The sequence below is a fragment of the Crinia signifera genome, chromosome 9 (genome assembly GCF_055691185.1).
Source record: "Crinia signifera chromosome 9, ASM5569118v1, whole genome shotgun sequence".
NCBI lineage: Eukaryota > Metazoa > Chordata > Amphibia > Anura > Myobatrachidae > Crinia > Crinia signifera.
In genome coordinates, this window is record NC_139225.1 from 48,736,118 (window position 1) to 48,761,213 (window position 25,096).

The following is a 25,096-nucleotide window of genomic DNA, read 5'->3' on the forward strand; positions in this document are numbered from 1 at the left end:
ATTTTATCACATGGCCATGTTATGTGTTTAATGCCAAACTGTCATCAAGCATCTAAATGGTATATGAAATATCAGTTAAGGTGGCCATAAATTAAAACTGTGGATGCCAACCTGTTGCACACAATCTACCGTTAGATGAACCACTGTTATCCACCTGTTTGTCTGCCTGCTGCTGCCACCTTCCCCTGCACATATCTCCACTGCAGTCTCCCTTCGGAGGAGACAGACGCTAGAGGTCATATTATATGAGGAATATAATATGGAATAATCCCTGCATCCTGAAGTCTCTTTTTAGACCATGGTGGTTCTCTGGGGAATGCTGGAGTTGAAAATGATGGCCCGGAACAATTGCAAGGTGTGACGGTTCTGTTCTCGGATCAGGGACCCCAGGGCCTGGGCAGTGGATGCCTTGACAGTCCCTTGGACTTTTAGGTGGTCTTATTTGTTCCCTCCATTTCCCATGTGTGCTGAAGACAGTGAAAGCTTAGACGGTACTAGTTATATTGGTCGCTCTGGATTTGTCTTCGGGGGGCCTGGCTACCTCTATATCCAGACTTGTGGCAGCAGGGCCCATTCCTTCATCAGGACCTCTGTTGGTTGGCTTTGACTGTTATGAAGTTATGAACCTCCTTAATAAGAGAGGTTTCTACAAGGCGCCTTGTCCAGATGATGTAGCAGGTTTGCAAGACGGCTTTTGGTACTTGTGTATTATCATGGCACCCAAGTTTCTCGCGATGCGATCCGATTTTCCTATGTAATATAATCAGTGATCTTTTATTTATATTGTATAGGGTGTACAATGCCATTAGGTATACAATAATGACATACAATGAGGTTTTAGGCACCCCCCACTATCCACGCCACCCCGAAGCGTGGCGAGCGCAGCGTGTCCTCCAACCTTTTTCATACACCTACATCCACACCGGCGTGGAGTTGACTTTATATAGTGTGGTGAGCGCAGCAAGGCGAGCGCACACGGATTACTTTACATGTATTCCGCGTCCCCTCGCAGGGCTCGGTGTCTCGCTACGCTCGCCACACTATATAAAGTCTACTCCACGCTGAAGTGGATAGTAGGGGTATGAAAGGTCGAAGGACGCGCTCCGCTGTGCAGGACATGTCTTTTAACTGCAATTTTTGCAGGGTAGAAATTTCATGTGAACAGATGGACCAAGGGGGGGACCTTGCCCTGCTTGTAAGTCTGTGCCGGGCACTAAACAGGCCCAGGGGGCTGAGCAAGAGCCTGCGTGGGCTGCAGCCTTGGGGAGGTCTATGATTGCCCTGGTTGAGGCACCAAATAGGCAGAGAGACAATTTAATCAGGTCTCCTGGCCCCAGTTTTTCCTCTCAAGGGTCCATTGCTCCCACGCAGGGGGACCCCATTAGTGTTCACTCTAGAAATTTTTTAGGGCAGGGTGCTGACCACGGGAAGGGCACATTTTTCATTCGTGAGGGCACATTTTAATTTAAAAGGTCAAAATGGTGACACCTCAGCTACAAACAATCAGCACATTTATGCTATATAACCATCTTGTGACACCTGAGCGTCACACTATCGGCACATTTATGCTATATAACCATCCTGTGACACCTGAGCGTCACACCATCAGCACATTTATGCTATATAACCCATCCTGTGACACCTGAGCATCACGCCATCAGCACATTTATGCTATATAACCATCTTGTGACACCTGAGCATCACACCATCGGCACATTTATGCTATATAACCATCCTGTGACACCTGAGCGTCACACCATCAGCACATTTATGCTATATAACCCATCCTGTGACACCTGAGCATCACGCCATCAGCACATTTATGCTATATAACCATCTTGTGACACCTGAGCGTCACACCATCGGCACATTTATGCTATATAACCCATCTTGTGACACCTGAGCATCACACCATCATCACATTTATGCTATATAATCCATCTTGTGACACCTGAGCGTCACACCATCAGCACATTTATGCTATATAATCCATCTTGTGACACCTGAGCGTCACACCATCAGCACATTTATGCTATATAACCCATCTTGTGACACCTGAGCGTCACACCATCAGCACATTTATGCTATATAATCCATCTTGTGACACCTGAGCGTCACACCATCAGCACATTTATGCTATATAATCCACCTTGTGACACCGGAGCGTCACACCATCAGCACATTTATGCTCTATAACCCATCTTGTGACACCTGAGCGTCACACCATCAGCACATTTATGCTATATAATCCATCTTGTGACACCTGAGCGTCACACCATCGGCACATTTATGCTATATAACCCATCTTGTGACACCTGAGCGTCACACCATCATCACATTTATGCTATATAATCCATCTTGTGACACCTGAGCGTCACACCATCAGCACATTTATGCTATATAACCCATCTTGTGACACCTGAGCGTCACACCATCAGCACATTTATGCTATATAATCCACCTTGTGACACCTGAGCGTCACACCATCAGCACATTTATGCTCTATAACCATCTTGTGACACCTGAGCGTCACACCATCAGCACATTTATGCTATATAACCATCTTGTGACACCTGAGCGTCACACCATCAGCACATTTATGCTATATAAACCAATAATAATAATTGGGCGCTGTGAATACAAATAACCAATGGCATCGCTGCCTTGCGGTAAGACCGTAAGACAGGGCTTGACAAATTTTAAAAAAAAATCTAGGAGCCAGGATGAAATGCAGGAGCCAGAAAAAAAAATTGTGACAGTGTGCGCCAAAAAGTAACACCATAATGCCTATTACACATGCCACATACCCATTACACATACGCATATGCCACACACCGAAAAACCTTTTGCATACTATACCACACACAATAATGCTCATTACATATACCACACACACCGTAATGCCTATTACCCGGTAAACCAAACACCGTAATGCCCATTACATATAATACCACATGCCGTAATGCCCATGGCCAGGGGCGTAACTAAAAGAAAGGGTGTCTGGGAGAGAGAGGCAGTATCAGGGAGGGAGAGAAAGAGAGTGTCAGAGAGCAAGAGAGTCAGGGAGAGATAGGGGTATAAAAGGAGAGTGAGCAGGAGAGACATTGCCAGGACAGTCAGGTAGGATGGATGGATAGAGGTACAGTACAGATTGGGGAAAATGGTTGGAATGAGCACCATATGCTGCATCTATGAATATATGAATGGACTGGGGCAAAGATGGACAGACAGTATGGGGGATCACACAGGTGAGGCAGACTGGTACTAGAGGGGGTGCAGGCCACACAGGTGGGGCAGGATGGCACTTGCAGGCCACACAGGTGGGGCAGGCTGGCACTTGCAGGGGGGTGCAGGCCACACAGGTGGGACAGGCTGGCACTTGCAGGGGGTGCAGGCCACACAGGTGGGACAGGCTGGCACTTGCAGGGGGGTGCAGGCCACACAGGTGGGACAGGCTGGCACTTGCAGGGGGGTGCAGGCCACACAGGTGGGGCAGGCTGGCACTTGCAGGGGGGTGCAGGCCACACAGGTGGGACAGGCTGGCACTTGCAGGGGGTGCAGGCCACACAGATGGGACAGGCTGGCACTTGCAGGGGGGGTGCAGGCCACACAGGTGGGACAGGCTGGCACTTGCAGGGGGGGTGCAGGCCACACAGGTGGGACAGGCTGGCACTTGCAGGGGGTGCAGGCCACACAGGTGGGACAGGCTGGCACTTGCAGGGGGTGCAGGCCACACAGGTGGGACAGGCTGGCACTTGCAGGGGGGTGCAGGCCACACAGGTGGGACAGGCTGGCACTTGCAGGGGGGGTGCAGGCCACACAGGTGGGACAGGCTGGCACTTGCAGGGGGGGTGCAGGCCACACAGGTGGGACAGGCTGGCACTTGCAGGGGGGGTGCAGGCCACACAGGTGGGACAGGCTGGCACTTGCAGGGGGGGTGCAGGCCACACAGGTGGGGCAGGCTGGCACTTGCAGGGGGGGTGCAGGCCACACAGGTGGGACAGGCTGGCACTTGCAGGGGGGGTGCAGGCCACACAGGTGGGACAGGCTGGCACTTGCAGGGGAGGTGCAGGCCACACAGGTGGGACAGGCTGGCACTTGCAGGGGGGGTGCAGGCCACACAGGTGGGACAGGCTGGCACTTGCAGGGGGGGTGCAGGCCACACAGGTGGGGCAGGCTGGCACTTGCAGGGGGGTGCAGGCCACACAGGTGGGGCAGGCTGGCACTTGCAGGGGGGGTGCAGGCCACACAGGTGGGGCAGGCTGGCACTTGCAGGGGGGGTGCAGGCCACACAGGTGGGGCAGGCTGGCACTTGCAGGGGGGTGCAGGCCACACAGGTGGGGCAGGCTGGCACTTGCAGGGGGGTGCAGGCCACACAGGTGGGGCAGGCTGGCACTTGCAGGGTGGTGCAGGCCACACAGGTGGGACAGGCTGGCACTTGCAGGGGGGTGCAGGCCACACAGGTGGGACAGGCTGGCACTTGCAGGGGGGTGCAGGCCACACAGGTGGGACAGGCTGGCACTTGCAGGGGGGTGCAGGCCACACAGTTGATGCAGGCGGGGGACATATGTATGCTGGTGGTTAGGGCAAAACATGATACACAAAACATACCCCCCCCCCCCCCACCCCTTTCCCTATCCCCTTGGGGGTACATACTTTGCCAGGGGTTAACGTGTTTCCAGGGGCATACAGGAGGCGCCGAGTTCTTCAGCAGCAGCTGCTGCACTCAAGGGGTCGACACAGTGCGCTGCCGCTGGTCCCTTAGGAGGGGGGTGCTCAGACTACAGCACCTTTGTATGTATATTTGGCTTGTTACAGAGGGCACCTGCCCGCGCTGCTGACTTTCTGCAGACGGGACAGGCACCGTTCCGTGTGCTGCCGCTGGTGGTACCTTAGGAGGTCGGAGGGTTGGAGACCCTGTCCACGCTGCTGACTTCCAGCAGGTGGGGGACAGTGGCGGGCAAGCACCGCTCCGTGCGCGGCCGCTGGTGATCCCTTAGGAGGGGGGAGGGTTGGAGACCCTGTCCACGCTGCTGACTTCCAGCAGGTGGGGGACAGTGGCGGGCGGGCGCCGCTCCGTGCGCTGCCGCTGGTGGTCCCTTAGGAGGGGGGAGGGTTGGACACCCAGCAGGTGGGGGACGGCGGTGGGCGGGCGCCGCTCCGTGCGCTGCCGCAGGCGATACCTTAGGAGGGGGGAGAGGGTTGTCGGACACCCTGTCCGCGCTGCTGACTTCCAGGGGACGGGCACCCGGTATTTGGCTGAGGGGGGGAATGTCCTCTCCACACACTGCTGCGCAGGAGGCTTACACTGCTGCCGCGCTCGAAGTCTCCTCCCGCTGACAGTGTTACTGTCAGCGGGAGGAGACTTCTAGCGCGGCAGCAGCTATTAGCTTGTGCAGGGCGGGCAAAAACGGGCAGGGCGGAAATCGGCAGCATTAAAAGGGGCAGGGCGCAGCGCCCCGTAAAATAAGCCTAGCGTGAACACTACCCATGTTGTTGCAGGACACTGCACAGGGGGTACTTAAAATGAATGCACTCATGGAAAAGTTTGCTAAAGCTCCTGATAATCCAAAATCCTCTAGACAGCCTTCAGTTACACCACCTATGCTGTTGGTAGATACAGACGACGATGATGGTGTGTGTGCAGACGGGAAGAGGCTGAGGCTTCTGTCCCGGGAATTGAGGATCTTATCCTGGCTGTTAGACAGGCTTTGGATTTGTAGGAGGAAGATAAAATTCAGGCTCAGTGCATTTTTAAAAGAATGCGCAGAGAAGCCGTTACTTTCCCTTCAGACCCTGGTGTGGTCTCATTGTTAGGGGAGACATGGAAAGTTTTTATGTCCAAGAGGTATGCCAATATGTATCCCATGCCCGAGGATCATATTAAACTGTGGGAGAAAGTCCCGTTGGTGGATGCACTGGTAGCTAGACTGTCCAAGGCCACAGCATCACCAGTCCAAGGTGTTGCAGCCTTTATGTATCTGTTGGATAAGAAAATGGAAGGATGCCTAAAAGCTGTTTTTGAGTGAGTGGGATTTACACTCTGCCCTATTATTGCCTTAGCTTGGGTAGCGAAGGCTATGAGTAAATGGGCTGAGGCTTTAGCTGATCAGCTGCGGCCTGATACGGAGGCATATCTCCTCACAGAAAAACTCAGGTGTGCTGCAGAGTACTCACTGAGGCTGGGGAGGAAGGTGCCAAGATGGCATCTAAGGTTTCCGCTACTTCTGTGTCAGTGAGGCGAGCCTTTTGGCTGATGGCCTGGGATGCTGACAGTGAATCTAAGAAAGCCCTAGAAACTTTGGAGATATTAAAGGGGAATTGCTTTTTGGCTCTGAACTAGAAGCCATTATTAAACAAGCCACGGGAGGTAAAAGTACCTTCTTGCCAACCACCACTAAGGCCTCAGATTCTAAGTTTGGGGCGTTTAAGCCTACTTTTCGCTCTTCCTTTCATGGCGGAGTTTCCAGTAGAGGACAGGCGGGTAGAGGTAAGGCTGCCAAATCCAGGTTTGGGGCCTTCAGTAAGAAGTAAGTTTTAAAAGGAGAGGATAAGTCCTCCGCATGACTGGGTACAGGCTTCCCGTTCTGGGCTCAGAGTGGGGGTCGCCTCCTGCAGTATCGGGATAGATGGAACCTCCCATTAGCAGACCAGTGGGTTATGTCCATAGTCTCTACAGGTTATTGGATAAATCTCGGGAAATCCTCCAAAGCGTTTTCTGCCAACCCCTTTGCCTTGAGAGGTCAGGGCATGCACAGTTCTTCTGGAAGCGTCCTCGTCTCTCGTGGAGAAGGGCGTTGTGGTCCTGGTCCCTCAGGAGGAATGCAAGAAGGGTTTTTATTCCATACTCTTTTTGGTACCCAAACCAGACTGGTCAGTCAGTCTGATCCACCTATGGGTGGATCATTTCCGAATGGAGTCTCTCCGCTCAGTGCTTGGCAGCTTAGAGCCAGAGGAATTTTTAGCATCCGTGGATATCCAGGATGCATGTCTACATATACCAATTTTCAAGGAACCTCAGTCTCTTCTTCACTTCGCAATAGGGGAGACTAATTTGCAGTTCCAGGCCCTACCCTTTGGTCTAGCTACAGCGCCAAGGGTATTTACAAAGGTGGTGGCGGTTATGGCTGCATCACTGAGACTCAGGGGGATAGTGCTCATCCCTTACTTACACGACCTGCTATTCAAAGCAGAGTCGGAGACCAAGTTGTTGGGGAAACCTGTCCATAGCAACACTGTTTTTGAACATGTCCAAATCCCATTTAATTCCATCTCAGAAATTGCTTTTTCTGGGGGTAATACTGGACACCCATTTAGATGGGGTTTTCCTTCCAGAATCCAAAGCAAAAGGCATTCGTCTGTTGGTCCTACTGTTACTGCATGCTCACAGACCTACAGTTTGACAAGGGGTGAGGCTCCTGGGCAAGATGGTGCCGACTTTTGAGACTCTTCAATTTGCCAGGTTTCATTCCAGAAGTTTGCAGTGGAACATTCTGTCTTGCTGGTCGGGAAACCCAAAGACCCTGAAACAGGAAAGTTTTTGCTTCTCTCTCATGAGACAAAGGTGTCCTTACTTTGGTGGACGGACATAGAGACATTGCAGCTAGGGCGGTCCCTTCACTCCTGGAACAGGGTGGTGATAATGACCGATGCCAGTCTCAGGGGTTGGGGGGCAGTTGCACTTCACCATCGGTTGCAGGGTCTTTGGTCCAAGCGGGAATCCAGACTTCCAATAAATATATTGGAGCTTCGTGCAGTTTGGATGACTCTTCAACAGGCCGAGGGGAGTTTGAAAGGTCTTCCTATCCGTGTGCAGTCGGACAATGCCACAGCTGTGGCCTACCTGAATCATCAGGGTGGGACTCGCAGCAGGATGGCAATGCGGGAAGTCTCTCAGATACTTTCCTGGGCAGAAATCAACATTCCGGTTCTGTCTGCTGTCTTCATTCCGGGAATCCAGAATGTAAAGGTTGATTTCCTCAGCAGGGAGGATCTGCTGGAGGGGGAATGGCGCTTACATCCGGAGGTATTCCAGGAACTGGTGAATCTCTGGGGACTTCAAGAAGTGGACTTAATTTCATCCAGGAACAACTGTCAGGTTCCAATGTTCTGTTCCAGGACCAGGGACCCAACCGCATGGGCGGTGGATGCCATGACGGTTCAGTGGCAGTTTCATCTGGTATATATCTTCCCTCCGTTCCTAATGATACCGAGGGTGTTGAAACGAGTGAGGTCTCAGCAGGTGAAAACCATTCTGATAGCACCGAACTGGCCCAAGAGGTCGTGGTTCTCGGATATTCTGAGGTTGTCAGTGGAGTCTTGGCCTCTGCCTCTTTGTTAAGACCTGCTAAGACAAGGACCATTTCTTCACCAGGACCTTGCTTGGCTCAGTTTGACGGCCTGGCTTATGAGACTGCCTTTTTAAAAAATAAACGTCTCTCTGATTCAGTGGTTCAGGCTATGCTTAGGGCTTGTAAGCCAGTCGCAGCTGCAAATTATAAAACAGGCTACAGGAGGGTAGAGTACTTTCCTTCCTATGTCAGGAGCAAAGAATAGCTCCTCCAGGTTTGCGGCTTTTTGTTTTCCTTTCGGCCCTCATCTAGAGGAGGCACATCCTCCAGAGGTCATTCCAGTAGAGGGCGCTTTAATGTTGGAAGAAGGCAATCTACAAAGTCCCATTTTGGAGCCGGCGTCCAAGGGAGAGAAGAAGCCTGCACAATGACGGGGTGAAGACTCCCCAGTCTGTAATCAGTGTGGGGGGTCGCCTCTTGCAGTACAGGGACACTTGTACCTTGTTAAACCAGGATCCGTGGGTCCTCAAAGTAGTTTCCCAGGGGTACAGGATCAACCTAAAAGTATCTCCTCCAAGGAGATTTTTACCTACTCCCTTGCCCAGAGAGGCTCGCTGCAGAACAGCCCTTTTGGGGTCGGCGAGGTCTCTTCTGGAGAAGGGCATAGTGGTCCCGGTACCGCAAGAGGAAAGAAAGAGGGGGTTTTACTCCATTCATTTCTTGGTACCAAAACCGGAAAATTCCTTCAGATTAATCTGAAATCATTAAATCCAAAACCTGTGGGTGGACCATTTCAAGATGGAATCCCTAAGATCGGTTCTGCTGAGCCTGGAGCAAGGGGAATTCCTAGCGTCCATGGACATTCAGGACGCATATTTACATGTGCCCATTTACAGAGAACATCAGTCTTTACTGCATTTTGCAATAGGAAATTTACACCTGCAATTTCAAGTGCTTCCCTGAGCCAGCCCTGAGATTATAGGGCATTGTAGTCATCCCATATTTGGACGACCTGCTGTTCAAAGCAGAGTTGGCAGAGAAACTACAGCAGAATCTTTCAACAGCTATTCAGTTTTTACAGGATCACGGTTGGATTCTAAATCTACAGAAGTCCCACCTGTGTAGCACTCAGACACTACAGTTCCTGGGGGTCATAATGGATACACATCTACACCGTGTATTCCACCCAGAAGCAAAAGCAAGGGACATTTGTCAGTTTGTACAGACTATTCTGAAGTCCCCTGCACCATCGGAATGGCAGTGCCTAAAACTCCTGGGCAAGATGGTAGCAACATTCGAAACCCTGCAGTTTGCTCATTCCATTCTCGGCCTTTCCAGTGGGAACATTTTGGCATGTTGGTCAGGGGACCATGAGGTCCGAGACAGTGATTTTGACCCAAGAAACAAAGACCGCGATGCTTTGTTGGACGGACATGGAGTCTCTTCAGTGGGTGGGGTCGCTCTCTTCAGTCGTGAGAGTGGCTGGTGGTCCCCACCAATGCCAGTCTCCAGGGCTGGTGAGCAGTTGTTCTGGATTTGAGGCTTCAGGGTCTGTGGTCCAGAGCAGAATCAGTTTTACCGATTAAACATACTAGAATTGCATGTATTTGTTACAAGCAGAGAAAAGACTGAGGGGGTCTTCCCCTTCGCATAGTCAGACAATGCTACGGCTGTGGCTTATTTGAATCACCAGGGGGGCACGCGCAGCAGATTGGCGATGGCGGAAGTCTCCAGGATTTTCCAGTGGGCAGAGAAAAATGTCCCGGCCATTTCTGTGGTTTTTATCCCAGGAATCCAGAATGTGGAGGCGGATTTTCTAAGTAGGGAGAGACTTCTGGAAGGGGAATGGGCGTTACATCCCCAGGTCTTTCAGGAGATTGTGGCTCGCTAGGGCCTCCCAGAACAGAAGTGGACTTAATGGCGTCCAGGCACAATTGCCAGGTGCCCAATTCTGCGCAAGGACCAGGGATCCTCTGGCTTGGGCAGTAGATGCCATGACAGTTCCCTGGAAGTTCAGGTTGGCTTATGTCTTCCCGCCGTTCCCGATGATTGCCCGGGTGGTGAAGATCGCAAGGGATATCGGTGATATTGATAGCTCCACATTGGCCAAAGAGGTCCTGGTATTCCAGCATTCGGAAGTTGTCGACACAGTCGTAGCGTCTTCCTCTATGGCCAGATCTGCTCATACAGGGTCCCTTTGTCATCAGGACCTAGCTCGGCTAAATTTGATGGCCTGGCTTTTGAGACCTCCATCCTAAAAAAGAAGTTGTTCTCGGATGCTGCTATTTCTACCAGGATAAATGCTAGAAAACCGGTCTCGTAGAAAAAAATATTATGGTTTGGAAAATTTATGTTTGATTGTGTGAACGGCACAAGGTTCACACTTCTAGGTTCAAGGTTTCCAGACTTCTAGATTCCTTACAAGAAAGCTGTTTTTTTCATCTGGGCGGGGCCTTCAGTCTTTAAAAGTTCAGATTTCAGCCTTATCAATATTTTTTCATAAAAGAGTGGCATTGATACCGGAGGTACAGACCTTTCTCCAAGGAGTGATTCGGCTAAAACCTCCTTTATAAGCAACCGGTAGCACCATGCGATTTGTCAATGGTCCTAGCGGTTTTCCAGAAATATCCATTTGAACCTTTAAGGTCAGCGGACCTAAAATTCCTTTCCTGGAAATTTACTTTTTTGTTGGCCATCGCCTCAGCGAGGCGGGTGTCTGAGTTAAGGAACTTTATCTTGTAAGCCTCCATTTTTAGTTTTTCATGATGATAGGGCTGTGCTTAGAACAGTCCCCAAGTTTTTACCTAAGGTGGTTTCTTCATTTCATTTAAACCAGTGTTCAATCCTCAGGAAGAGACCAAGAGAAGGGACAGACTAAAAAATTTGGATGTGGTGCACGCTTTGCGCATTTATGTTGACAGATTGTAAGAGATCTCTGTAAAACGGACTCGTTGTTGGTGCTCTATGATGTTCACAAGATGGGCTGGCCTGCTTCAAAACAGACCATTGCTAGGTGGTTAAAGTCAGTAATTGCTTTTGCCTATACTAAGGTGGGCAGACCAGTGCCTTCAAGGATTAATGCTCATACCACCAGGTCGGTGGCTGCCTCTTGGGCGGTGCGCCATGGAGCTACAGCGGAACAAGTATGCATGGCTGCCACTTGGTCATCTGTTCACACCTTCACCAAATTTTACAGGTTCCATGAGTTTGCGTCGGAGGACGCATAATTTGGGTGAGCAGTGCTGAAAACTGCAGACCTGAGCGTACCCTTCCAAAGGAACGGCTCTTGAATGTCCCAAGGTCAAGCTGCGTCACCAGGATAGATAAGAGAAAAGGTGATTTTTGTAAGAAATTACTCTTCAAATACCTTTCTCTGATTCTATCCTGGTGATGCAGCGATCCCTACCTTTCGCTCAGTAAGTAATGCCGTTTTCATGGGTTGTCATGCTAAAAGTTGAATTGAGGAATGCTGGGATGTAGAAGGGAGGATCCTGCCTCTCTAAAAGTTTACCATAGGTGCCTGGCTCCTTTGGACCCCTCCTACATCCCAAGGTCAAGCTGCATCACCAGGATAGAATCAGAGAATGGGATTCGAACTGTAAGTTCTTACAAAAATCCCTATATTTGCACCCACTTGGCTTTGAGACCAGCACCACATGTGCTTAAACCAGCCTAGAGGCGCTGGAAACCCGTCTTGACCTTCTGTCAATGCTCACTTTTACCCCTTCTGTGTCACCAGTCTGCCGTTTCACTTTTAGAAGGTTTGCTCTTAAAAGAAAAAAATATATCCATTTTTATATTTATTTTCTTTTTACTCCTATGAATGTTACCTAACCCTAGGTCTCTACCACCCTAATAATTTCAGTGTCCTGTCCCCTGATGCAGCTACCTTTTTTATTTACCATGTACTTGGCCTAAGTTGACTTGTGCGGTCATTGTTTTCTTGTTTTTGCTCATTTATGTGTTCTGTTAGTTGCTGTGGAACCCTTGTGGTGCCATATAAATTAACAATACAGGTTGAGTATCCCGTATCCGAATGATTCCAAAACTCGTGATTTATTTTGGATCAATTCGACATTTCTTTTTTATTATCCCCCCAACCCTTTTGTTATACTTACCAAGTCCCCCGGCGTCCATGGCAGGCCTTCCGCATCATCTCCGGCGTCTCCAGCGGTCCCAGGAGTGCTTTGCGCGGAGGTGACGTCACCGGCTCGCCTGGGAACTGGTGCAAAGCACTCCTGGGACCGCTGAAGACTTCAGAGATGGTGTTGAAGGCCTGCTGTGGACGCCGAGGGACCACTGGGCACCACCAGGGGACAGGTAAGTATGCCTAAAAAAATTTTATGCCAAAAAACGGAAAATTAATACTGTGCATTTGCTTGTGCATCATTGTTGCAGTAGCTCTGTAACCACCTTCCACTTTTATGCAACTTCTATATAAAAAACAATTTCTCCTTTTGTTAGGTTGGTGTATGACAGGGAAACTGGAAAGCCCAAAGGATATGGCTTCTGTGAGTACCAGGATCAGGAGACAGCCCTCAGTGCCATGCGCAACCTAAATGGGAGAGAATTTAGCGGCCGAGCACTACGTGTGGACAATGCTGCCAGCGAGAAGAACAAGGAAGAGCTTAAGAGTTTGTATTTCATAGTTTTATGTGGTTGTTTTCAGTCTTGTTTGCTCACATAGAAAAGGAAGGCAGACAAAGAATTAAAAAGTATTGGTTTTGGGAACAGAACAATAAATAAACAGTAAAAAAGATGGTGGTGGGGGGGGGCGAATTCAATTGAACAGGCTTTTTTCCCTTTTTTTTTGGGCAATTCAATTTAAAGCTATTTTCTCCTTCATACTTCATGGCAGCCATTACATTGGGTTCATCCCTCTCTCCTCTCCAATTAGACAGGTAGTTTTTTTCCCCTAGGATCCAGCCCCTTCCTCTATATAATCTGGCACCTCCCCCTAGACCGTAGTCTTTTTCCTGTCTCCTTCTGTCTGTGACAGGTAGTCAGTTAGAGTTAGCTGTTTTGTTTTTTTATATACCCGGTAGGCTGGTTATGCTACCGGAGACCTGGGCGGGCAGGCTGGCGGTGCCTAAGCCTAAAAGAGTGTCCGGGGGCCGGTGGCAAGGACATTATGAGAAACCCACAGCGTCCCTCCCTGCATAGCGTATGTAAGTATCACCTATCCGGTGTCTCCGGCGTGGTCCCAGTGTCCGGGTCAGGCTCCGGCTTCCTTCTCTGGGAGGCGCTGAGTCTCCCCGGCAGTCAGGACGGCGTCAGTGGTGCGCGCGTCACTTCCGGCGGATGCACGCGGCGTGCGGGTCACGGCCGCGTGCGTTCCAGCTATGCGGAAGTGCGCGCCAGGTTGGCGCCGGCGGGAGAGGGGGGGACGCTGGCTGCTGCGGCAGCGTGTATTTAAAAGGCGCCTGGTCGGTGTTACAGGCGCAAGGCTATACTGCTGCTGAAGCGTTTTTGGTATCAAGCCAGGATTATTGCCATGGAGGATGCCTCTCAGAAGGGTGTTACACCGCCGCCCAGGTAAGTCCTCTTGCAGAGGACACGCTGTTAGAGCATGCCACTTTTTCAGTCAGATAGTTAGTATCTTTCTTTCTTGTTTTATAGTGTGCCTTCAGTGCCCAGAAAGAAAGTGGCTAAGACCAAGAATACTAAGATCTGTCCAGGATGTGATAGAGCCTTTGTTGGAGAGACAGTACTGTGTTTAGAGTGTCTGACAAAAAAGGATGTTGGGATGAATATATCAGCCCAGTTAGCTGAGATGAGAGACTGGATGAAGAAAAACTTTATTTCCAAAGAGGAGTATGCAGGGAATAAAAGGTCCAGGTCCCAGACTAGCCTTGATAAAGATGACGGTGATGTGTCAGTGCATGAGGATGCGGACAAGGAGGAGTCTGGGGGCTCATCTGCTGAGTCAGGCGAAGTATTGGAGGACGAGCGTCTATTTAATGTGGAGTTGGTAGAAGCAGTGCTTAAAAATCTCTATAGGACACTTAACTATAAACAGCCTGCAAAATCTGAGTTTGACGCATTGTTTGAGGATCGTTCTAAAAAAGGGAGATCTTTTCCAGTACATAAGGTTGTGAAGGATATCCTAGCTAAAGAATGGCAGGGTGTCGACAAGAGAGTGGGGTCGACTAAGAGAATTCAAAAAATGTTTCCCATTGAGGATGAAGAGTTCATTAAGTGGTGTAATATACCTAAAGTCGACGCAGCAGTGTCAGAAGTGACGACTCGTACTACCATTCCTCTTGAGGATGGGGCGTCACTAAAAGACGCAATGGATAAAAAAATGGAGAGTGCTCTAAAGAGACTACATATCTCTGCCTCAGTCTCGTTAAAATCAGGGGTGGCTATGGCCTCCCTTTCTCGGGCACTCAGGATTTGGTGTTCTGCATTGCAGGAAGACATACAGGAAAAGGTTTCCCGTGATCAAATCTGCAAGAGTCTTACCCAGGTTCAGCTGGCAGTGGACTATATGTGTGAGGCCTCCTTGGATGGTCTTGATTTTGCAGCAAAATCCCTGACATCGGGGTTGGTGGCCCGTAGGGCCTTATGGCTTAAGTCATGGGCAGCAGATTCCCATTCGAAGAACAAGCTGGCTACATTGCCCTATGAGGGTGCTTTTCTTTTCGGCAGTCGTTTGGATCAGATGATTCAAAGAATGTCAGGTGGTAAATCAGTCAGATTGCCACAGGACAGAAGGGGGAGATTTTTCTCATATTCTTCCAGACAAGCGTATAGACAGGCCAAGTCCTACAGGCCAGGCAGGTCTGTCCGAGACAGATACGCGCAGGGGACATCCAGAGCCTTTTTTCGGCAATACGTCAAGAAAAGAGGTGAAAGTTCGGGAACCACACAGAAACAGTGACGGTGGTCCCATGGTGGAGCAGGCCCAGGTAGCGGGAAGGCTGTTGGGCTTTGCTCGCGTCTGGGAACAAACCGTCCGAGACAGATGGGTTCTGGAGGTAGTCAGGATTGGCTATCACCTAGAGTTCATGTCAAGGCCAAGAATGGCGAAATTTTGTGTTTCAGAGGTCCCAGTTTCGGAGATAGAAAGGGAAGCTCTAAATTTAAGTTTAAAGGGACTCATCGCATCAGGAGCAGTGGTGAGAGTCCCGGAAGAAGAGAAAGGAGCCGGTTTTTATTCTCGTCTCTTCATAGTCAGCAAAAGTTCTGGAGGTTACAGAACTATATTAGATTTAAGAAAATTAAACTTGCGCATAAAGGAAAGAAAGTTCCACATGGAGACTACAAAGTCGATCCTGATGGGGCTGGAAAGAAACAATTTTATGGTCTCCATCGACCTAAAAGACGCCTACTTCCATATTCCCATTTCCCCAGACGACAGAAAATATCTGAGATTCTGCATAGGTCACGATCATTTCCAGTTCACCTGTCTGCCCTTCGGCCTCACCTCGTCACCAAGGGTCTTCACCAAAGTTCTGGTGGTGTTGATAGAAGAACTGAGGAAAAGGAAAGTCATGATATGGGCATATCTAGACGATCTGTTGATCGTGGCACCTTCAGAGGAAGAGGTGGTCACAGCAAGAGACTACACCATTCAGTTTCTTCAAGAACACGGGTGGCTGTTAAACTGGGAGAAGAGCTGTCTAGAGCCAACACAGAGTCTCCAGTTTCTAGGAGTGCTGGTGGATACCGTGAGGTTTCAAGTATCTTTGTCCACGAAGAGATGCGAGAAAATCCAGCAGCTAATCTCAAAAATCTACGAGGAGGATCGCGTACCCCTCAGGTCAGCAATGAGTCTCTTGGGGATGATGGCGTCCACGGTGGACATAATCCCATGGGCCAGATGGAGGATGAGGCCTCTCCAGTGGTCCCTTCTAGGTTACTCGAGAAGACTGGTGCCGCTGGAAAGGAAGATAAAGATCTCAGAGGCAGCCAAAGAATCCTTAAGATGGCGGGAGGCCGATCAGCTAGTATCAAGGAAGTCTTCACTGGCAAGTCCCCGTTACAGGGTGATCACCACAGACGCCAGCGCCACGGGTTGGGGGGCTCATGGTCTGGACAAGACATGTCAAGGTCTGTGGTCCCGGCACGAGTCAGAGTTCTCCTCCAATCACAGAGAACTAAGGGCCGTGTGGAAGGCAATAGAATTCTTCAGCGAAGATATCCGAGGGGCGCACCTGCGCATTTTTTCGGACAACGCCACTACCGTCTCTTATGTCAACAGACAAGGAGGTACACGGAGTCACGGGCTCTTAGAAGAGGTGCGAAACATCATGTGCTGGTCCGAGGAAAACCTGTTGTCCATTTCAGCGCTCCATGTTCTGGGGGAAGACAATCAGCTCGCAGACTATCTGAGCCGCACAAGCGTGGTTCCTGGCGAATGGGAACTGAAGGACTCAGTATTTCAGGAAATAGTAGAGCAATTCGGTCAACCGGAGGTGGACCTCATGGCTTCAGCAGTCAACAAGAAGTTGCCACAGTTCTACTCACGGTACCCGGCTTGGGGGTCGAGCGGAGTGGACGCCCTGTCGCAGAGTTGGGAGTTTCACCTGGGGTATGTGTTCCCTCCAATTCCCCTCATTCACAGGACATTGTGGAAGGTCAGAACGGAGAGGGTCCAAGTCATAGCTATCCTTCCCTACTGGCCCAGGAGGGCTTGGTTCCCCATGTTAGAGAGCATGGCGATTGCGGGTCCAGTGTTTCTTCCAGTGACTCAGGATCTGCTCAAGCAGGGCCCAGTCAATTGCCTAGAGCCTCACAAATTGAATTTAGCGGCCTGGAAATTGAAAGGCGGCAATTAAGAGACAAGAATTTATCCCCAGAAGTCATTGAAGTACTTCTCCAAGCGAGAAAGAAAGTATCGTCAGAGATCTATTACAGAATATGGCGGGTGTTCGCAAATTGGTCCAAGGGCAAGTTTATCTTTCCTAAAGCAAACATTCCTCAAGTGTTACAGTTTCTTTGTGACGGGCTTAATAAAGGGCTGTCGGCTTCAACACTCAAGGTCCAGATTTCGGCACTGAGTGCGCTGCTAGACAGGAAACTAGCGGAGCATAGCTTAATTAAAAGATTTTGCCAGGCTCTCAAGAAAATCCGGCCTAGAGTTAGGTCAATAATCCCCCAGTGGGATCTTAATTTGGTTTTGAATGGACTAATGGAGGCTCCGTTTGAGCCACTGGACAGAGCGAAGCTAAAGTTTCTAACATGGAAGATGTTATTTTTAGTTGCAATAACTTCAGCAAAAAGAGTGGGAGAGATTCATGCTCTGTGCAATAAAGAACAATATTTGAAGATTTTCCCGGATCGGGTAGTGCTGAGGACTACAGAACAAAAGGACAGAGAAGAATGTCTTTTTTGTTGGCGCACGAAGAGAGGTTTTAAGAAGAAATGTATGAATTAAAAAGTTATTCTTTATTTGATTAAATTTAAAATAAAACTGTCCAGTATGTGAAATATTCTATATGTATATATAAGTGTGAAAACCCTTTCTTAATTTCATGGGTTTTAATTAATAAATTACACTTTAATTGTGATCTGTGTCCTTTATTTTATATTAAATTATGTTAGGTCCTTATATACTAGGGAGTTTTACTGATTCTGTAAGGTCGTGGGTACGTTAGTCCTTAACTGTATTTATTAAATTACTCGTAGTCTATTATTTATAGTATTACTCCCTTGTGATGTTATTCTTAGATTGTTCTGTCATTGACTGTTTTGTGCGAGTTTTGATGCTTACAAGTGAATTTACTTGACAATTGTCACCCAATATCAATGTTTCATTTCTCACTCTATGTGCACTGAATGGGTTGAACCTGTTGTCTACTGTTGCCACCTTTGAGACAAATTGTACTTTGTTGCTTTTAGCAATATAAGTAACTGTATAGTAATTGTACTTGAAATGAAAGTACAGAAGGTTGCTGTAGATCTTATTGTTGCTATTCCAATTCCTTCTATTAATAAGATAAATTATCTGTACAACTTCAATCCCTACAAATTGTTCTACATGTCTACCATATATCCACTTATACAGACTGACAGTAGTAGGATTTAAATTATCCAGCTGGTATTGCCGGTTATCCAATTCAATTTGTCAAATCTTATCTTGTGGGAGTTGGTAATTTTAATTTGACATGTTGCCAGCTTATGGTATTAATAATATTGCTGGTTATACAATCAATGTGGGAGAATAAGATTTTGTATAGATCTCACAATTAATTCAAGTATATTTAGTGCCAGCCAGTTTCACAAGATATAATTTTAATGCTGGTTCCACTATTTATAAATTGTGTTGCCGCAATCTTAATTTATTGCTGCCGGCTGAGCAACTTATATATATTGATAAAATTGAATTATCTGTGCAACTCCAATCCCTACATATTGTTCCACATGTCTACCATATATCCACTTATGCAGACTGACAGTAGTAGGATTTAAATTATCCAGCTGGTATTGCCGGTTATCCAATTCAATTTGTCAAATCTTATTTTGTGGCAATTGGTAATTTTAATTTAACATGTTGCCAGCATATGGTATTAATGATATTGCTGGTTATACAATCAATGTGGGAGAGTAAGATTTTGTATAGATCTCACAATTAATTCAAATATATATAGTGCCAGCCAGTTTCACAAGATATGATTCTAATGCGGGTTCCACTATCATAAATTGTGTTGCCGCGATCTTAATTTATTGCTACCGGCTGAGCAACTTATATATATGCTGAAGGCAATTGGTATTTCTAAGATCTTATTTCAATTTGTGGCAAGTTTCAGCAGGACAGATTTGTACAAATGTTACCCCTTTATTGGAAAGCATAGGAGGCAATTATGGCTGTTACTGCCTTTGCTTCAGCTTTATATGTATCGCCGATTCGCTGGGGTATGTTCTATAATTGAGTGCGTTATCTGTTGGTGTGTATCACCTCTTATATTATTGCAGGTGCACTCTTGTAAATTACCATACAGTATCTGCTGGTGTGTATCACCTTATACGCAGTTATTCTTTTATGGTTTTATTCACTAGAAAACATTTGTACAGTTGATTTTTGAATTTTTAAATTTTTTAAATATATGTGCACATATAAGTATGTCGATACTCCTGCTGTGTCGATACAGCTAACAAGGCAAGCGCAAATGTGCATTAGGTTTATATTAATTCTGCTTACACATATAGCGGTTATTGTAGATAAATCAGTGGTTATTCCCACTGTATTTATACAGTCTGGTAAAGCAGTTGCAGTATGTACATTAGTCTTACACTGGCTGTGCAGATATGGAGTGAGGTTCTTGCAAATAAATCAATCGCTACTGCTGTTATATTAATACAGCTGGCAGAGTGAGTGCAATTGTGGGTTAAAATTGCACTGATGCTGCGCACACATATGATGATATTAGGCAAATTTAGAAGCCACTATTCCAACTATATGGGTACAGCAAGGTTACCCTAATGCTGCGCATACAAATGGTGATATCAAGCACATAGAGCAGCCGCTGCTCGATACTCCTGCTGTGTCGATACAGTTAACAAGGCAAGCGCAAATGTGCATTAGGTTTATATTAGTTCTGCATATACATATAGCGGTTATTGTAGATAAATCAGTGGTTATTCCCACTGTATTTATACAGTCTGGTAAAGCAATTGCAGTATGTACATTAGTCTGACACTGGCTGTGCAGATATGGAGTGAGGTTCTTGCAGATAAATCAATCGCTACTGCTGTTATATTAATACAGCTGGCAGAGTGAGTGCAATTGTGGGTTAAAATTGCACTGATGCTGCGCACACATATGATGATATTAGGCAAATTTAGAAGCCACTATTCCAACTATATGGGTACAGCAAGGTTACCCTGATGCTGCGCATACAAATGGTGATATCAAGCACATAGAGCAGCCGCTGCTCCCGCTATATGAGTGCAGCCGACAGAGCGGGTGCTAGCGCTGCTCCGTCACTGTGTCCGTATGTTGTGTATCACAGTTTTAACGGACAAGCCAGCCGCTGCTTTGGCTTTACTCTAGCAGCTGATGGAGCGAGTACAGTCGCGTATTAACGCTGCCCTGTCATTTCGCAAATTACAGTCTATGACAGTTTTAACATCACATTAAACACATTATTCTGGACCTAACATTTAGGACATGTGAACGCCTCATATGTGTGCGCAGCATCAGTGCAATTTTAACCCACAATTGCACTCACTCTGCCAGCTGTATTAATATAACAGCAGTAGCGATTGATTTATCTGCAAGAACCTCACTCCATATCTGCACAGCCAGTGTCAGACTAATGTACATACTGCAATTGCTTTACCAGACTGTATAAATACAGTGGGAATAACCACTGATTTATCTACAATAACCGCTATATGTATATGCAGAACTAATATAAACCTAATGCACATTTGCGCTTGCCTTGTTAACTGTATCGACACAGCAGGAGTATCGAGCAGCGGCTGCTCTATGTGCTTGATATCACCATTTGTATGCGCAGCATTAGGGTAACCTTGCTGTACCCATATAGTTGGAATAGTGGCTTCTAAATTTGCCTAATATCATCATATGTGTGCGCAGCATCAGTGCAATTTTAACCCACAATTGCACTCACTCTGCCAGCTGTATTAATATAACAGCAGTAGCGATTGATTTATTTGCAAGAACCTCACTCCATATCTGCACAGCCAGTGTAAGACTAATGTACATACTGCAACTGCTTTACCAGACTGTATAAATACAGTGGGAATAACCACTGATTTATCTACAATAACCGCTATATGTGTAAGCAGAATTAATATAAACCTAATGCACATTTGCGCTTGCCTTGTTAGCTGTATCGACACAGCAGGAGTATCGACATACTTATATGTGCACATATATTTAAAAAATTTAAAAATTCAAAAATCAACTGTACAAATGTTTTCTAGTGAATAAAACCATAAAAGAATAACTGCGTATAAGGTGATACACACCAGCAGATACTGTATGGTAATTTACAAGAGTGCACCTGCAATAATATAAGAGGTGATACACACCAACAGATAACGCACTCAATTATAGAACATACCCCAGCGAATCGGCGATACATATAAAGCTGAAGCAAAGGCAGTAACAGCCATAATTGCCTCCTATGCTTTCCAATAAAGGGGTAACATTTGTACAAATCTGTCCTGCTGAAACTTGCCACAAATTGAAATAAGATCTTAGAAATACCAATTGCCTTCAGCATATATATAAGTTGCTCAGCCGGTAGCAATAAATTAAGATCGCGGCAACACAATTTATGATAGTGGAACCCGCATTAGAATCATATCTTGTGAAACTGGCTGGCACTATATATATTTGAATTAATTGTGAGATCTATACAAAATCTTACTCTCCCACATTGATTGTATAACCAGCAATATCATTAATACCATATGCTGGCAACATGTTAAATTAAAATTACCAATTGCCACAAAATAAGATTTGACAAATTGAATTGGATAACCGGCAATACCAGCTGGATAATTTAAATCCTACTACTGTCAGTCTGCATAAGTGGATATATGGTAGACATGTGGAACAATATGTAGGGATTGGAGTTGCACAGATAATTCAATTTTATCAATATATATAAGTTGCTCAGCCGGCAGCAATAAATTAAGATTGCGGCAACACAATTTATAAATAGTGGAACCAGCATTAAAATTATATCTTGTGAAACTGGCTGGCACTAAATATACTTGAATTAATTGTGAGATCTATACAAAATCTTATTCTCCCACATTGATTGTATAACCAGCAATATTATTAATACCATAAGCTGGCAACATGTCAAATTAAAATTACCAACTCCCACAAGATAAGATTTGACAAATTGAATTGGATAACCGGCAATACCAGCTGGATAATTTAAATCCTACTACTGTCAGTCTGTATAAGTGGATATATGGTAGACATGTAGAACAATTTGTAGGGATTGAAGTTGTACAGATAATTTATCTTATTAATAGAAGGAATTGGAATAGCAACAATAAGATCTACAGCAACCTTCTGTACTTTCATTTCAAGTACAATTACTATACAGTTACTTATATTGCTAAAAGCAACAAAGTACAATTTGTCTCAAAGGTGGCAACAGTAGACAACAGGTTCAACCCATTCAGTGCACATAGAGTGAGAAATGAAACATTGATATTGGGTGACAATTGTCAAGTAAATTCACTTGTAAGCATCAAAACTCGCACAAAACAGTCAATGACAGAACAATCTAAGAATAACATCACAAGGGAGTAATACTATAAATAATAGACTACGAGTAATTTAATAAATACAGTTAAGGACTAACGTACCCACGACCTTACAGAATCAGTAAAACTCCCTAGTATATAAGGACCTAACATAATTTAATATAAAATAAAGGACACAGATCACAATTAAAGTGTAATTTATTAATTAAAACCCATGAAATTAAGAAAGGGTTTTCACACTTATATATACATATAGAATATTTCACATACTGGACAGTTTTATTTTAAATTTAATCAAATAAAGAATAACTTTTTAATTCATAAATTTCTTCTTAAAACCTCTCTTCGTGCGCCAACAAAAAAGACATTCTTCTCTGTCCTTTTGTTCTGTTGTTAAAATTATTGTCTTTGGCTGCACCCCCTCTGAGATCCATAATTGATAAATATCTCGTTTGGGGCAACTTGGGTGCTGTAGCACCAGCTTGTGCGGATTTATCCCCCTCCCCTTATCCCTAAAAACCTTCGTAGTGCTGAGGACTAGGCCGTCCTTTCTACCCAAAGTAGTTTCCTCAGTTAATTTAAGTCAAGAAATAGTTTTGCCTTGTTTTTTCCAAAATCCTCTGACGAAGAAAGAGGAAAAATTGCATACCTTAGATGTCTTGAGAGCTATCAAGATATATCTACACAGGACTACGGGGTTCAGGAAGTCAGAAGCATTATTCGTGATTCCCCAGGGGGCAAAGAAAGGTTTGGCTCCGTCAAAACAGTCAATGTCAAGGTGGCTAAAGGAAGTAATTGCATTTACTTACAAGAAGGTGGGGCGTGAAGTTCCCGAGGGTATTAAGGCTCACTCGACAAGGGCAATGGCGGTTTCCTGGGCGAGAGAGGCCAAAGTTTCGACTAAGGAAATTTGTCAAGCAGCCACCTGGTCTTCCTTGCATACCTTCTCTAAGCATTATGCATTGGATGTTGCGGGCTCAAGCTTTGGAAGTGAAGTCCTTAAACAAGTCTTGGCTTGAGGTATAGTATAACCCACCCTACTGCTTTGGTACATCCCAATGTAATGGCTGCCATGAAGTATGAAGGAGAAAGCAAGGATTATACTCACGATAATACCTTTACTTCGGAATACTTCATGGCAGCCCAAAAATTTGTTGGCCCTCCCTATTTGTGTTTTTTCCCTAGGATCAGGACGGAGACAGTCAAAGACTACGGTCTAGGGGGAGGTGCCAGATTATATAGAGGAAGGGGCTGGATCCTAGGGGAAAAAAACTACCTGTCTAATTGGAGAGGAGAGAGGGATGAACCCAATGTAATGGCTGCCATGAAGTATTCCGAAGAAAAGGTATTATCGTGAGTATAATCCTTGCTTTTTGGCGATAAACGGAATTCCAGATCCATGTGTTGTTGCGGCCACGTAATAAGTTACTTAACGTGGATAGCATTTATCCTGCCTCCTAGCAGTTAAAACACAGTACCAGCTAGTGATTATATTGGGGACCACAACAAGCTGTTCAAAGATAATGTGGTACAAAGCAGAATGGAAGGGGGGGGAGGGGCGGCGCGGCATCAGGTGTGTGTGTGTGTGTGTGTGTGTGTGTGTGTGTGTGTGTAGCATAGAATTGTTAGAGTAAGTAGAGGGGAGAAAGATCAAATCATTTCTGGAAGTCACATCGGTTGGGTGAGGCCAACATCTTGGGTTAAAAATAACTTGACTATGAGCTATAGGGGTTTATTTATGGAGTTTTGGGTTGTAAAACCCAACACTTCTGAGTGTTTGTCTGATATTTGCAAGGGAAATGCTTTTATTATATGTCTTACTAGTAAAATAATTGCCTTTTTTAAAAATCTGGTTTAAACACACTGAGAAGTGTTACAACCAGACTTTCTAAATAAACTCTGTAGTGCGGGTTTCATTTGTAGGGGATCCCAGATGCTTGGAGCCATGGAGAAATACAATTTTTGGTATAAGGCAGTGGGTTTGAAGGCAGTCCATTGTGGAGTTCAATGAACACAACAGACATATTTGGCAAGAATTTAATATTGTGCCATTTTCTGGTCCTGAGGGAAAGGCTGGGTTATTCCATAAACTGTCTTTCAGCATCACCCAGAACAAGGGGGTATAGAGTGAGAGCATATGTAATAGGTTAGCTTTATTAACTTTTCAGGACCACATTGGAGACTATATCATCGGTGTAGTGCAGCACGCATCCTACTGGTACTGTTCCAGCAGAGTATATAAAATTGAAATAATTGTAATATCTGAAACTTGTTCTTGCCTATTTAATAATTGCAAAATGTCCTATTGGAGCTTACAGTCTGTTCTCTTTAATACAATCATACATGCTACAGTCTGGTTTTCTCATTATGTTGGAGAAAATCTTAGCAGCCAATGGAAACTAATGCAAACAACGAAAACGTGCAAACTCTGCATGCATACAAACATCCTGGTAGGCATATCACTCATGGTGCAGAGCGGAGCCAGCAGTGTTAACCACTGTGCCTTCATGGAGCCCATTTAATTCACTTTTTACGGACTATGACCAAATAATTGAACAATATATCTTGTATTGATAATGGATATCTGCTCTAACTCCTGAAAA

The 25,096-nt window shown here is 46.2% G+C and overlaps 1 protein-coding gene across 2 annotated transcripts in view; it reads left to right on the forward strand.

The window, feature by feature from the left end:
• The window catches only part of CSTF2 (cleavage stimulation factor subunit 2), a 61,734-nt gene that overhangs the window by 2,741 nt on the left and 33,897 nt on the right, over window positions 1-25,096 (forward strand). For both annotated transcript variants that reach the window (XM_083159038.1, XM_083159039.1), the window contains exon 3: window positions 12,756-12,925. In XM_083159038.1, coding sequence (XP_083015164.1) covers window positions 12,756-12,925 — 170 coding nt within the window. The remainder of the gene's footprint in view (window positions 1-12,755; window positions 12,926-25,096) is intronic.